At 43.5% G+C, this 15,434-nt stretch overlaps 1 protein-coding gene across 5 annotated transcripts in view; it reads left to right on the top strand.

Annotated features, from left to right (window-relative positions):
- Positions 1-4,390: 4,390 nt before the first annotated feature.
- The window catches only part of LOC123426744 (DExH-box ATP-dependent RNA helicase DExH7, chloroplastic-like), a 42,091-nt gene continuing 31,047 nt past the window's right edge, over positions 4,391-15,434 (top strand). For 3 of the 5 annotated variants that reach the window (XM_045110624.1, XM_045110622.1, XM_045110621.1), the window contains exons 1-8: positions 4,395-4,834; positions 4,914-5,019; positions 5,593-5,795; positions 6,740-6,839; positions 6,979-7,352; positions 11,572-11,790; positions 12,127-12,238; positions 12,329-12,544. In XM_045110624.1, coding sequence (XP_044966559.1) covers positions 4,532-4,834; positions 4,914-5,019; positions 5,593-5,795; positions 6,740-6,839; positions 6,979-7,352; positions 11,572-11,790; positions 12,127-12,238; positions 12,329-12,544 — 1,633 coding nt within the window. In that variant the 5' untranslated portion in view covers positions 4,395-4,531. Of the gene's footprint in view, positions 4,835-4,913; positions 5,020-5,592; positions 5,796-6,739; positions 6,840-6,978; positions 7,353-11,571; positions 11,791-12,126; positions 12,239-12,328; positions 12,545-15,434 lie in introns of all 5 variants that reach the window. The other 2 variants (XM_045110625.1, XM_045110623.1) reach the window with 2 other exon arrangements.

Raw genomic sequence — 15,434 nt, 5'->3', positions numbered from 1 at the left:
TTTGTAATAAAAAACTATGACCCATTAAATATGATAATTCGAACTTATTCTTACCAACCCACATTTTTTTTTTGAAGTTTGCATTGATGATTGTAATAACAACACAAAAGAATTCAGTCGACACAATAAAGTCAGTCACACATCAAATCTTGGGGCATGCATATCCTGTTGCATTTGGGATACGGGCTTTAGGGAGCCCTTTGTTTCAGCGATATGTTCCAGATCCTTTAAGTGGCATGTTGGTAAGTTATTCAGTACATGGATTTTGTCACAATCATCATTTATTTTAGTGTCTACCTGAATATACTGCACGTGTGTTTGGCTGCATGCTCTGTTTCTAGAGCGGAGCAGTAGCTACTCCACTACACTTTTCTTTGTGTAGCAGCAGAAGCATATTTACATATTCCACTTGTGTACAAAGCGCGGCAGCATCAGATTAACATTACAATCTATGCTTCTTTGATGTGTCAACAGATTAACATTATAATCCTAACTACACCCATCCACGTTGTATCAATTATAGAATATGGCCAACATGCCCCCTCTCTCTTTAACACGACCCAGTCACTTAACTCTGAATCACTTAGTAGTATACATTATTATTTCCCTGTTCTTAATGCAATCACTTTAAGAAAGCAACATGCTTCACAACTATATAAATGCATGTGTGTGGTCTGACTAATCTAATACGTACACAGATGATCAATCCAGCTAAGCACATTCAGATTCCACCCATGCAAGGTATGAATTCATTGATTCTAAGCATCATGTAATTCCATCAGTTAACCACAAAATACTAACAAATGGGAACCCATGGAATTGAGAAAGAAGATTAAACCTCGGGAAATATTGAGTGGTCCTTCTTGCATCGTGGCATTGGGCTGGAGTACCACTGCCATGGCAAGCTTGGGGGGGACTTCCATATCTTGAGCATCTCAGCATTCTTGTTTGAGAATTGGGTATCCTGATCTGCCAACATTCCCTCCAAAAAACATGGCAAATCAAACTACCTCTCAAAGATCCGAAGAACAGGAAAATTAATATATACTCTGAAATCAAATGGCACATGTGGTTAGCAATTTAGAAATCAAAGAACAAATTATATATGGAGCCTTTGGCCAAATATTAGATCATACTTTGAATATGAGGATAGAATATGGCAATCCCACCTGATAGGGTTGTGGTGGTCATATTCGTTCACTTTCACTTGAGCCGGTCGGGCTTTGTCCTTCATCATCCCTGTTGCGCCCCAATCCAAATCTACAAGCATCCAAATCCATGGCACAGAAGGGGATCTCGGAGGTTGGCACTATCCTTGAACAAATTGATATCCATTGTTTGCCCAAAAATAATGTTGTAGTTAAATTTCAGCAAACACTTTGTTTGCGCGAAATCAAAATATTATGGAGGTAGGGGGAGTGGGATCCAAGGGGGCGACGAGTTGGGGATACATACCGAGCGACAAGTAGGAGGCGTGCGCTGTCAAGAGGGCTGGGCGCCGTCTTCAACACATCTGTGGGATGGACGCCGACGAGCAGCTCGTGTGTGTTCCCCACATGCCCGACGAGAAGCTCGTACGTGCTCCGCGCATAGCCGACGAGCAGCTGCAGCCGGGTGTCGCGCGAGATGCGATGGATCCTGTTGATCTTGTCCAGATTCGGCGACGGCGGAGCAAGCACGGGCACCGCGGAGCGGAGGGACGGGGGAGCAAATGTTGGAGGTATGGGGGCGCGGCGGCAGAGGAGCCTCCATGGACGGTCACTGCGTTGGTGTTGACAACAGGAGAGCGTGCGCGTCCGATGACCCCGCCTCCATGCCTCCCCTCTTCTCATCGCCATGGACGGTCACTTCATCGGCGTTGACTGCTCGTGAGAGCGGGCGTCCGACGGCCCCGCCTCCGTGCCTCCCCTCTGCTCCTCCTCTCGCCCGGGCAGCGTGCTCGCCGCATCCTTCATGTGCTCGCCACCGTCGTCCTACTCTCGATCGGATGAGGAGCGCCGCTGCTCGATCTGCAGCCCCAAAAAAATCTTGAACCGTTTTTTCATAACTCACCGAGGATTGCGGGTTGAATATCCAAAACATCAAGGACTTTTTTGCAAAACTGCCATGACGGGTTTTCCGACAGAAGCAATAGCCGCTTTAGTATTAGGTAAAGATTGGCTTCCCTATGGACTCAAAATCGATTTCTCATAAATATAAAATGAATAGTCTTCTAGCTTGATGCTTGAGCCAATCTTATTCCTTTCTTGCATCAAGGGGCATCTCCATATAAGCCTTTAGCCAAAACATATTTTGAACTTTTATGAAAGATACTTGAAAAAACATATTAGTCCAATGATGCATATGTTGTGATAAATTATCAAAACCACCCTAGGGAGCAATCATGCTTTCAGTAGGGCAAATGGAGCGTGGAGGGCCCCACACAACATGAGGGCGCGCGCGCCCCCGGGGCGCGCCCTGGTGTTGTGTGGGGCCCTGTGGCAAGATCTTCCTTGGCCTCCAAGTTCCAGGTGATCCTTATCTTCAATAAAAAATCCTTAAAAAGTTTTGAGATGATTTGATCTTATCTTATATTGATTTCTCACGAAATAAAAATAGGGCAGAAAACAGGAACTAACACTTGGCACTAAGTTAATAGGTTAGTCCCCAAAAATGATATAAAAATATATAAAACGATAATAAAAACATCCAAGACCAATAATATCATAGCATGAACCAAGCAAAAATAATAGATACGTTGGAGAGTATCATTCCTCCACAACACCAATAGCATCCACAACGGCATTGTCAATGAGATAGTGTTTGTCAACGAGGTACTCAACGTACTCCAATTCCCAGAGCCAGAAATAACAGGTCACATATCCCAAAAAGCACGCCAAGGTCAAAAACTTCAACCTTTGGGTCCAAAACCGAAGAGAAACCAAGGAAAGGAAATAAATCGAAGAGAACCACTAACCCCATGCTTCTCGCATTTGTAGAAGACCCATCTGTCATGCTTCTTAATCGTGGAGACGTACATGCACACCTTCTCCTTCCAGCTTGGGCAACAGATTAGCCACAACGCCAATGTTATGCGACAGACATGAGAGACGGAGGATATTGCGACATACATGACCTACGTCGAGATTGGAGGGGGAAAGGAAGGAACTACCGGCGAGTTTGGATCCCCCGGGCTCACGCGGATGAGATCTCTAGACGGATTCCATGAGAACGACGACCTAGGTGGTGGCGGAGCAGAAGGATAGAATAGGGGCCTGCCGCGGGTTAGGGATTTAAGCATTGTGGATTTTGATTTTTTTTTACAGAAAACACTTCCATGCAAAATTGGCCAAATGAGAGGGGAGAACATGACGGTCAACGGTTGGTTAAACTAATGCTATACCCACCACATACGTGCTAAATTGATCATATTTTTATGTCAAATCATAGTCAAAGACCGTAACAAGTGTAATCGAGAGTTCAATAACAGTATCTTGCTTTCACCGCAACTACAATGACCAGTGTGTAAGCATTTTTAAGAAAAATGTTAACTTCCACACGTGTGACACGAAGTAACATGGTCCAAACACCTCCATTATCATTCATTTTGCCACGTCAAAACCGATGACATCAACGGAAACCTGTTTGGTTTTCGGCTTAAAAATGTTTTATCTCCTAATTAAAAAATATAATTAAAAATTCGTTTTCACCATTAAATCCGTCTCGACGAGATCTTCAAACTAGATCCCATGTTGATATGTTTCGATGATTTTTTTGACAAAAGTTGCCATGATGTTTACACCGTAGTTATCATAGTGTTTACACTAAAGTTTGTCATAACATGTTTTATCTATTTTTTCTTCTAGATTTGAAGCTGCTATTATATTTTTAACTACTTTCTACGACAATTTTTATTAATTGACCATGACAATTTTTTCATCATGGTAATTCACCATGGCAATTTTAGTTTATGGTTTATGGCAAGTCTAGTTTCTTAATTCCCTTTTTATAATATGTCAAAAATTACTTTTAAAGGTAGAAGAGAAAATAGCTGAAATATATCATGACAACTTCGGTGTAAACATCATGACAATTCATGTGCAATAAACATGATAACTTTTAACTCAAAAAAGTCGTAGAAACATACTAATATAAATCTAGTTTTAAAGATCTCGTCGCGATGGATTTGATGGTGAAAACGGATCTTCAATTGAAATTTTCATTTAAAAGATAAATCATTTTAAAAACTCAAAAATTAATTTTTGTTATATGCATGTGATGATGTGAAATAATGTGTGTGTTATAGGCATATGGACGGATGTTGCTTCCACCAAACAAGTGTTTTTTTTAAAGAATCTCAAACATTTCGGGCTTTCGGGCCCATTTGCTCGAAGGGCTGCACAGTCGGAAGCCTTCCCATCTTCCACGAGAAGCAACTCACCCCCTAGCCGATTTTCCCCACTAGCCCCCGTCACGTGTCCCGCTGTCCCGGAACTCGATACCCCAGCGCGCCGTCGCCGGAGACGATCAGACGACACAGGCGCCAGGCCAAATGGCGCCCAAGAAGAAGCAGCCGGTCTCGAAGCAGAAGCACAAGCCCAAGCCCTCCGCACCCTCCTCCTCCTCCTCCGCTGCGCCGCGCCTCGAGATCTCGTCGGAGAACGAACGCCGCCTCCGACAACTCCTCCTCAACTCCTCCACAGCCAGCGCCCCATCCCCCGCGCCCCTAGATGCTCCAGCAGGGCGTTCCGAATCGAGGGAACAGAAGGGGCGTCGTCTGCGCGGGGTCTACGACAAGTTGGCCCTCGAGGGCTTCTCTTCCTCGCAAATCGAGCAGGCTCTCTCCGCTATACCAGTTCGTACCCCCAAACGCATACATAATCCTGCCGTGCTATCGAGTTGGCTGTTCATTGATGAATTTTTTCATTGGGCAGGATACGGCGACGTTTGAGTCGGCGCTGGATTGGCTGTGCTTTAATCTGCCCGGCGACGAGCTCCCCCTCAAGTTCGCCAGCGCCGCCGCCTCCACTTCTCGCACAGGTATCGGGTTGGAGGGTTTAGGGTTTTGTGCTCTCAAGCGGCCGGTAGTGCATAATCAGGCCCATTTGTGTGTAAGCTGCCTGCCGTGCGCGCGTCCGCAGCTTTATATGCGCGTGCAGAAGGCTCACTCATGTATCATAGTCGCGATTTATGTACGAGTTTTAGTGCATTTCAGCAATTGCAGTTATGCACATCACCCTTTGCGTGCATTCTGTGCTCATTGGTTTAAGTGTGGATACTGTATTTTGTACTTCCTCCATTCCTAAATATAAGTCTTTTTACCTGTTTCACTAAAAGACTACATACGGATGCATATAGACATATTTTAGAATGCAGATTCACTCATTTTGTTTCGTCTGTAGTCTCCTAGTAAAATCTCTAAAAAGACTTATATTTAGGAACGGAGGGAGTATTCTGCATGCCAGGGCAATGCGCACACACTCTGCACGCCATCGTCAGGGGTGTTGCATTTTTTTGTTTGTGTTTCCTTGGGGACATGAATTTGACTGAATGGTTGGGTGTTAGTTTGCCATGCTTAAATCATGCGTTGATTACCTTTGTGTGCCTTTGTAGGAACAGAGGGTTCAGTTAAGGTAGTATCAGCAGCGAAGGATAATTGGGTGCCACAGAGTCGTGGGCCTGTGGAGGAGGCAAAGGTTAGCACTGAGGGGTTGGAAATTAAAATTGGGAGACGGCAAGAAGAGGATGTCACATTGGACGATGGCCGGTCATCGCAAGCTGCATGGATCCGGCAGTACATGGAACAGCAAGAGGAGGTATAGATACCTGAACTAGTGATTTATCATTGGGATTGCTGCATCAAATCTTAACACTGGAGTTCATTAGTCATACATTGTTTCGTTTATCTGTTAACAGTTACGTGCTCAGACCACTCTGTTTTATATTCTGAAATAAGTTAGCTTATTTAGTGCCTCTACATCACACCTGTCGAACATACAAAGTTATGCACTATTACCTCCATTCCAAATTCGCATCTAGACAAATCTAAGACAATTAATTCGGGATGGAGGGAGTAGATTTTTAGGAGATCAATTTCAATGTTTTGACAGTAGTGTGCTAATTTGAGTCGCTTCCTGAAAATGTTTTTTGTTGTTTGAACATCAAATTAATTATACAATATAGTAACTCATCATGTAGGGCCCTATTCACACCATTTGAAGTCCTATTTATCTGTTATTAAGCCCATGATTATATATGTTGTCAGAGTCTTTTAACTACTATCTTCGTTATGGAGTGTAAGATGTTATTTTGGAAATGCACATCTTTGACTGTTTATTTTCACATTATATGTTATTACTCCCTCCGAGTTGTACTAAATCAGTGACAACTAATATGGATCGGAGGGGGTAGTAAGTATAATGTAAAGAATCATATTGCAGAGTATACTAATACTATTATTTTTATGTGATCAATTTGCATACGAGCCATTAAAAATTGAAAAGTTTGACATCTTCATTCTAAATGATACCAGTTCAGTAATAAGGAAGTAAACATTGTAGACAACGATGCTGATTGACAAAGGGACACAACTATGCATATTGATACACTACGGATTGAACCATATTATGTCTATTCACCCATTCGCCAGCCTAAGTTTGTTAACATTTTGCCATTATTCCTCTCTCATGTTGTTTCTTTATTCCCTTTTTTTATGTCCTATTTCATCGTATATTTGTTCCATTCCTGCCAATGATGTTAGGAGGAGGATGCAAATTCTAATGATTCCTCCACATGGGAAGATCGTTTAGCGGCAAGTTTTGAAGTTGCTGAAACAAAGCCAAGTAGGCGAAAGAAAAAGGGTAAGTTTAACAATTGTATTATTGATATGAAAACTATATCAATCATTTTCATATTCTCGAGCAGTTTTTACATGTCTCTTATAAGTTTTCAAAGTATTTGTGGTTGCTGGAGTTCTATCTAATGAATGTTTCTTTCCAGGTAAAAAGGAGAACTCCAAAAATGGAAACTCAAAAGAACATATAAGCCAATCTGCATCTCCTGTGTTCCCTAATTCAGAAATTGCAAGTGTCGAGGATGGTCAGATTGACCTGGGTGCAAGTGGGAACAAATCTCCCAGTCTTGTCCATATTGATGAAGGATCCAATTTACAAAAGGAAGTTCCTAAAAATGTTGGTGAAACTTGCACGAAGGAGGCTGAAGAAGAGGAAGTAGAGCTTGATAACTTGTTTTTTGAAGACTCATCCGCTTGGGAGGTTGTGGCCCCTGAAATCTTGAAGCAGCAACAAATAGAGAAATTAGCACATGATGGTTATGGCCATCTTCTTGGGAACATAGATGATGTATGGAAAAAGGTCAGGTGCTCTTACACAATCTTTATATGAAGGAGTCATGTACCCTTCCACTTTACTGTGGTTACTTAATGCTCCTTTTTCTTATTTGTATTTTTAGGCTGTTTCATAGCTTGGCTCTAGACTTCTAGGCTCAAGTCAAATACAGTTGGCTTCACCTTCTTGCTTCTTAAGGTTGCTTGGCTCTTCCAATTTTGAGTAGGAAAATCGAAGAACCCTTTTGCGCTCTGTGGGCCCATGTTCTATGTGTAAACATTTTGCTCCCGAATGCTCTAGTAAGCTGCAACAACTTACTAAAGATCTAAATTAGGTTATTTTAGTTATAGCGGCAAGAGAACGTATCCCACCATATTAATATTTCCTTTCTCCATAGTATCGTCTCTTGGATATTACCGAAAAAGGCTTTCGCCCTGCTTTATAGATAAAGCAAACCACCACAGCCACAAGGTTCACACGAGGTTCCAACCAAACACACACAACACAACACAAGTACGGTAGGGTTCTGTTGAGGGCACAACTCAACAAGCCCTAAAAATAAAACAAAGGCGGACATGCCGTAGAGCGAAGGAGCTAATCCGGCTCAGGTGGTGGAGGAGGGAGCGGCGGCACCAAGCGGAGGGCCATCGTCCGGAGGTCAGCAGTGAATGCGTTGATGGCGTCCTGGTCCTGGGTGCGGCTAAGCGGCCGCCAGAGCTGCAAGTAACCACACATTTTGAACACGACGTCAGTCACACGGCGGAGAGGAACCCGCCGAATCACAAGCTTATTGCGAACCGTCCACAATGTCCAAGCGAGGACCCCAATAACCATCCAACTAATGTGGCGTCCTGTAGGGGGGGATGCCTGGATCTCGGTGTAAAGATCAGGGAAGTTGGTGTTACACCAACGACCCCCAATGGCCTCGCGGAGGCAGGACCAGAGGAACTGGGTGGACACGCACAAGAAGAATATATGGTTGGAGTCCTCAATTGTCCCACATAGGGGGCAAATCCCATCACCCGGTCCATGACGCTTAAGCACCTCCATGCCGGAGGGTACCCGCCCGCGGATCCATTGCCACATGAATATACTGATCTTCAGCGGAAGCCTGATCGACCATATCAACTCAAAGGGCTCCGGGGCGATATTAACCCTAAGGTTCATGTGGAGGCGGCAGCGAGAGACTGACATCTCTCATGCAACTTTGCACAAGATCTCCTATGAGCCGTCAAGTTTACCTCCATTCCTCCTCCTGGTCCCCCATTCCGCGAAAACAAATTTGTGGACCAAATACATAGTGCAGTAGAGTGAAAACATATACCTGTTCCAGCATATGCCCCTGTAAAGTCTGGTTTTAGTTTTCTCTCCTTTTGTTCTGTTTTGTTTGCTTTTTGTGCTTTGCGCCTTGTTCTCGTTTCGCTAAGTTTTCAGCCCTTTGTACTCTCGCGTCATTTTGACGTGTCATGTGGGGCTGAACTTACAGGCACAAGGGCCGTGCTGCGCCAGGACCGCCCTAGTTCGTGTAAGAGTCTAGTGATTGCTGAGTCCATCTAGAGTTAGAGTAGGAGTCCGGTTCCTAAGTCGGAAATGTTTAGTCCCGAAGATGGGTACCCTGCCGACTGGATCCACGTCAAATTAGAGTCCAAGTCTGCTTCTTCAATTGTAATTGGCTATTTTATAGACACCCTCACGTGAGCAATAAAACAAGCAGAATAGTTAATCTACCTTCTCACCTCTTGCTCCTGCGCCGTGTGCCTCTCTCACCCTTGCTGCAGCCACGGGTCGCTGGGACTGCCGTCCCCGGCCACCGGTATCTCATGACTACCCCTTAAGCTCTATGTCCCAGCATGCTGACCAGATGCAATCTGTTTCCCAAGCACGTGACATGATGTTTCTTTCTAATACACAATGACGCACATTTGGGTGTGTGTGCAAGAAAAACATATATCATTCACATTATTGCAGTTATGTAGATTGCCAGTTTGCTACATTTGTATGGCCGTATGGATGGGCTGTCTCTGAGTCAGGACTGTTGCAGTTAATGATATGATCCTGTGTTATAAACGAGGCCTTAGTTTTTTGGGAAATACCTTAATGGAGTACCGTAACAGGATTGCTGGAAAACTTAAGAGGATGTATGGGAGGGAAATTACATTGAGTAGGACAGCTAAGTGCATAAGTTAAATTGTGCTGATATAAATCGTAATGACTGAAGCTGAACAGAATGTCTGTTAATGGCCACTATGTTCCAATGGTTCCATGAGGCCTAAGAACCAATTATAACATACTAGCAAAAGAGCCCGTGCGTTGCAACGGAAGAGAAAATAACACACGCTCTGAACGCAATATATTTTCACATGGCATCATATTTGTGTTGCCGACGATGGCCTTAGTGCTCACACAACGAAAACGCGTTTGAATGTACAGTCACTCAGAATAAGATGAGAAATATGTTGTTTCTCCCCACGAGGTTTTCCAAAGGTGTGCATGTGTGGTTAACGATGTTTTCTTTCCTCTCAATTTAGTTTTAATTTAATGGATGTTTATTGCAATTCGTATCGTCGTCGGAAATAGAGAAAAAAAGGACCGTGCACTACAGATTAAGTTTGCACCAAAAATAATATTTAAGAAGTATTCAACAGCTAAAAATAACATCCTATTTAGATTCTACACATTTTTTAATCAAATTTCATATATAACATGTTAAAATCGGAGTTACGGTTTAAAAGATATGGATAATTTTGTTTTAGATAAAATGTGGATTGATTAACTGAAAAGTCAGGTTTTTTTTTGTTAAAACGAAAAAAAAAACGTTTCGGCTGACTTAAATCCGGACTGCGGGTTGATTACCTGAAACATCAGGGTTTTTTCTGAAAAATAAAAAAACGATTCGTTTTCTGACTTAAATCCGGACTGCGGGTTGATTACCTGAAACATCAGGGGTTTTTCTGTAAAATGCAAAAAAAAGATTCGTTTTCTGACTTAAATCCGGACTGCGGGTTGATTTCAGGAAACGCAGGGGCTTTTTTGTAAAAGTGACACGACGGACGACAGAAGCGGACGGCGCTTTATTATTACTAGCAAAAAAGCCCGTGCGTTGCAACGGAAGAGAAAATAACACACGCTTTGAACGTAATATATTTTCACATGGCATCACATTTGTGTTGTCGACGATGGCCTCAGTGCTCACACAACGAAAACGCGTTTGAATTTGCAATCACTCGGAATAAGATGAGAAATATGTTGTTTCTCCCCACGAGATTTTCTAAAGGTGTGCATGTGTGGTTAACGATGTTTTCTTTCCTCTCAATTTGGTTTTAATTTAATGGATATTTATTGCAATTCGTATGGTCGTCGGAAAGAGAGAAAAAAAGACCGTGCACTACAGATTAAGTTTGCACCAAAAATAATATTTAAGAAGTATTCAACAGCTAAAAATAACATCTTATTTAGATTCTACACATTTTTTCAATCAAATTTCATATATAACATGTTAAAATCGGAGTTACGGTTTAAAAGATATGGATAATTTTGTTTTAGATAAAATATGGATTGATTAACTGAAAAGTCAGGTTTTTTTTTTGTTAAAACAAAAAAACGTTTCGGCTGACTTAAATAGGGACGGCGGGTTGATTACCTGAAACATCAGGGAGTTTTCTGTAAAATGCAAAAAAAAAACGGTTCGGCTCTGACTAAAAGATGGACCGCGGGTTGATTATCTAAAACTGTGAGGACTTTTCTGCAAAACGACAGAAAACGGTTCGTTTTGACTTAAAGTTGGACTGCGGGTTAATTAACTGAAACTGCGAGGGCTTTTCTGCAAAATGACCGACGACGGACGGCAGAAGCGCTGCACGCTTTATTATTAGGGGAGATAGGGAGAGATATGGAAGTTTCACAAGTTGAGGTTTCTAGAGATTCATTATTTGGGCAATGAACACATCTGTACAATCTGAAACAGTAAGGGCCTTTTCAAAGGATTTTTGGAAGACTGTAATCCTTTAGGATTCTTTCCTGTGTGTTGTGTTTGATTTGTAGGGTTGCAATACATAGGTCTTTGTCCTAAATATTCTTTGCACTATATTCCATAGGAAAATTTCCATTTACTCAAACATACTCCAATGATTCCCATGTTTATTCCTATGGTGTGATCCAACATGTATTGACTGCCAAAGCTATTTAGTTGTTGTATTGTCCTGTTATGAATTGTCTCTGACTGTTTCATTATTGTGGTGCTCTATAGGGAGATTGTGGTAAAATGCCAAAAGCTATTCTACAGAAGTTCTGTCAAAAACTTGGTTGGGAAGCACCGAAGTATAGTAAAACATCAGAAAAAGCTGGTAAATTTATATATGCTGTTAATGTATTGCGTGGTTCTACTGGCCGTGGTAAAAGTCGGAAGGCTGGAGGTTTGACAAAAATTGAGTTACCTGAAAAAGATGAAGAATATGTATCTGTTCAGGTTAGCGTTTACTAACCATATATATGTGTATCTTATAATGTTTATTAAAAAACAACCCGTTTCAAAGTCAATTAATTATTCTGATAACTTTCTTGAGATATACCCCCTGTTCATTAATATAAGATGTTTTTTTAGACTTATGAGTCTAAAAGACGTTTTATATTAATGAGCAGAGGTACTACTTGTCCTGCTATTTCCATGATTTTAGTTAATGGCGCACTAGCAAGCTACAGGGAGATGTCGTTTGCTAACATCTGAGAAATGAATAACCTTATTGAGTTATTGTTCCTTGCCTTGAATGGTACAGTAATAAACATCTGCTGAATTTGTCAACAGGAAGCACAAAGTAGAGTGGCGACATTTGCTCTATATCAACTGTTTGCTGATCTTCCACTACGTCAATTGCTTATTGAACCATATGCATCACTTGTTTTAAGATGGCAAGAAGGTTAGTGTAATTGGATCATGCATTCGTACCTGATGAATTATAGTTTGTTTGTGCCTTTCCGCTAAATGTTGCACGGTCCTGAAAAAATAGGTGAATTAGAAGCTTCATCAACATCAAGGGTGCTGGATACCGAGGATAGTCGAAGAGCTGGGTTTGTGGATATGTTATTGGATATGGACGGAATTACTACTCTTCCATATCAAATCAGAGGTGCTCCTGAGGGCGGCACATCCATTGACTCTCTGAATGATAAGGAGACCAATTCTGTCTATGAGAAGAAAGAGGCAACTTTGCTGAATCATGCAGGTATTTTGCTGAACAGATCATTACTCAAGTTTTCATCTCGTTTTTTTGTCTGAATAACATGAGTACACCACAAGCAATTATGAATGTGGCTGGTTATCGTTTTCCTCCTTCCAAGACCTTCCTAGTATGTTATTGACAGCAGGCTTCTCTCTGATGCATAGTGTATTTAACAATGCCACCTGCCTTCTCTCCTTGAATTTTCTGGCACCAATATGGTTGCATCTTTTTTACATCACTAGCAAAAGGGCCCGTGCCTTGCAACGGGAGAAAAAAAGACCACACGCTTTTAATCTTTTTATAATCATTTTGATTTATTAAAATAATAAGCTAACTAACTAATGTAGTCAGTCCTATCCTATTTTGTTGAGAAATCAACCCGTCCATTGTTAATTCCACCATGATGAGAAATTGAGCGGGACAAGCAAAGCAAAACAAAGAAGCTACGTGAATTGATCAATGGACTGTTATCTTATTTCACTCATGGGGTAGAGAATGTGGAATCAGATGACAAACTGAAGGTGGTGTTCCATTCTCTGTCTCTACAACAATACAATCTTACGTTCAATACATTCATTCATCAGCAAACAAATCCCCACAAAACAAAATTTCTTGCCGGTGCTTGGCACACGGTTGAAGGCATGGGGAGGGGATCTCACCAGATGATGAGTTCCTGCCGGAGGAGGGGATACGATGAGGGGAGCAAGGGTTAGGCGCCTCTATCTGGCCATAAGGAGTCGCCGTTGCCGCGCCATAACCTTGGAGTTCCCCGTATGAGCCATGGAGGCCCGCCTCCACCTGCAAGTACTTCGATCCGCCGCGCCGCCGCCGTTCTGCATCGAGCAGACGCATCATCCCCAGTCACTGTAGCTGTCGCGTTGATTTGATCCATAAGCTGTGCTCCAGTGCCGAAACGGGGGCAACAAGCGGACAGAGGTACGGCCGCGGAGGCGGGTGGGTTGAGATCGACAACAGTGGTGGTTGAGGTCGGCCGCGGCGGCGAGTGGTGTGGCAGCGGCCTGGGCACAGGCCAGGGTGGACCAGGGTCGACGCGATGCGCTCGAGCGCCGCAACGGGGGCAGTGAGCGGGGAGAGGTACGACCGCGGAGGCGGGTGGGTTGAGATCGACAGAGGTGGCGGTTAAGGTCGGCCGCGGAGGCGGGTGGGTTGAGATCGGCAGCGGTGGCGGTTAAGGTCGGCCGCGGAGGCGGGTGGGTTGAGATCGGCAGCGGTGGCGGTTAAGGTCGGCCGCGGCGGTGAGTGGTGTGGCGGCGGCCTGGGCACAGGCCAGGGAGGCTCAGGGTCGACGGGAGGAAGCGATGCGTATGGGTATAATTTTTGCAGTGAATCGTTTTTTCCTTTTGCGTTGCAGATAAATGATGGAGCGTGGGTTTTTCCGACGGAAGCAATAACCTCTTTATTATTATGTATAGATTTTTTATTTTTTATAAAAATGCCGCGGTGGGTTTTGCGACGGAAGCAATAGCCTCTTTATTATTATTATTATAGCAAAAGGGCCCGTGCGTTGCAACGGGAGAAAAAAATACCACACGCTTTTAATCTTTTTATAATCATTTTGATTTATTAAAATAATAAGCTAACTAACTAATGTAGTCAGTCCTATCCTATTTTGTTGAGAAATCAATCCATCCATTGTTAATTCCACCATGATGAGAAATTGAGCGGGACAAGCAAAGCAAAATAAAGAGGCTACGTGAATTGATCAATGGACTGTTATCTTATTTCACTCATGGGGTAGAGAATGTGGGATCAGATGACAAACTGAAGGTGGTGTTCCATTCTCTGTCTCTACAACAATACAATCTTACATTCAATACATTCATTCATCAGCAAACAAACCCCACAAAACAAAATTTCTTGCCGGTGCTTGACACACGGTTGGAGGCATGGGGAGGGGATCTCACCAGATATTGAGTTCCTGCCGGAGGAGGGGATACGATGAGGGGAGCAAGGGTTAGGCGCCTCTATCTGGCCATAAGGAGTCGCCGTTGCCGCGCCATAACCTCGGAGTTCCCCGTGTGAGCCATGAAGGCCCGCCTCCACCTGCAAGTACTTCGCTCCGCCGCGCCGCCGCCATTCTGCATCGAGCAGACGCATCATCCCCAGTCATTGTAGTTGTCGCGTTGATTTGATCCAGAAGCTGTGCTCGAGCGCCAAAACGAGGGCAGCAAGCGGGCAGAGGTACGGCCGCGGAGGCGGGTGGGTTGAGATTGACAACAGTGGTGGTTGAGGTCGGCCGCGGCGGCGAGTGGTGTGGCAGCGGCCTGGGCACACGCCAGGGTGGACCAGGGTCGACGCGATGCGCTCGAGCGTCGCAACGGGGGCAGTGAGCGGGGAGAGGTACGGCCGCGGAGGCGGGTGGGTTGAGATCGGCAGCGGTGGCGGTTGAGGTCGGCCGCGGCGGCGAGTGGTGTGGCGGCGGCCTGGGCACATGCCAGGGTGGCCCAGGGTCGACGGGAGGAGGCGATGCGTACGGGTATAATTTTTGCAGCGAATCGTTTTTAACTTTTGCGTTGCAGATAAATGATGAAGCGCGGGTTGAATAACAAAAATTACAGGGGCTTTTTTATAAAAATGCCGCGGCGGGTTTTCCGATGGAAGCAATAGCCTCTTTATTATTAGGTATAGATATCTGTTTCGGTAGTACTTCTCAGCTTGAGACATATTATATCCTGGATTGTTTATCTTGCCTTGTGTATTGTTAACATTGTTTCTCTATTGTGATATTGCTACTATATCTCACTCTCTAAAACTATCTTGTATTATTGTAATTTTCCTTCATATATTTGTTAATAAACCAAGTGTAATTGTAATTCCACTTATTTAATTATCTTCATATGTGTCTTAATAAACCAAGTGTAACTATTAATGT

The sequence above is a fragment of the Hordeum vulgare genome, chromosome 2H (genome assembly GCF_904849725.1).
Source record: "Hordeum vulgare subsp. vulgare chromosome 2H, MorexV3_pseudomolecules_assembly, whole genome shotgun sequence".
In the NCBI taxonomy this organism is placed as follows: Eukaryota; Viridiplantae; Streptophyta; class Magnoliopsida; order Poales; family Poaceae; genus Hordeum; species Hordeum vulgare.
Note: the sequence above shows the minus strand (reverse complement) of the source record. Positions and strands in the feature narration are given on the sequence as shown.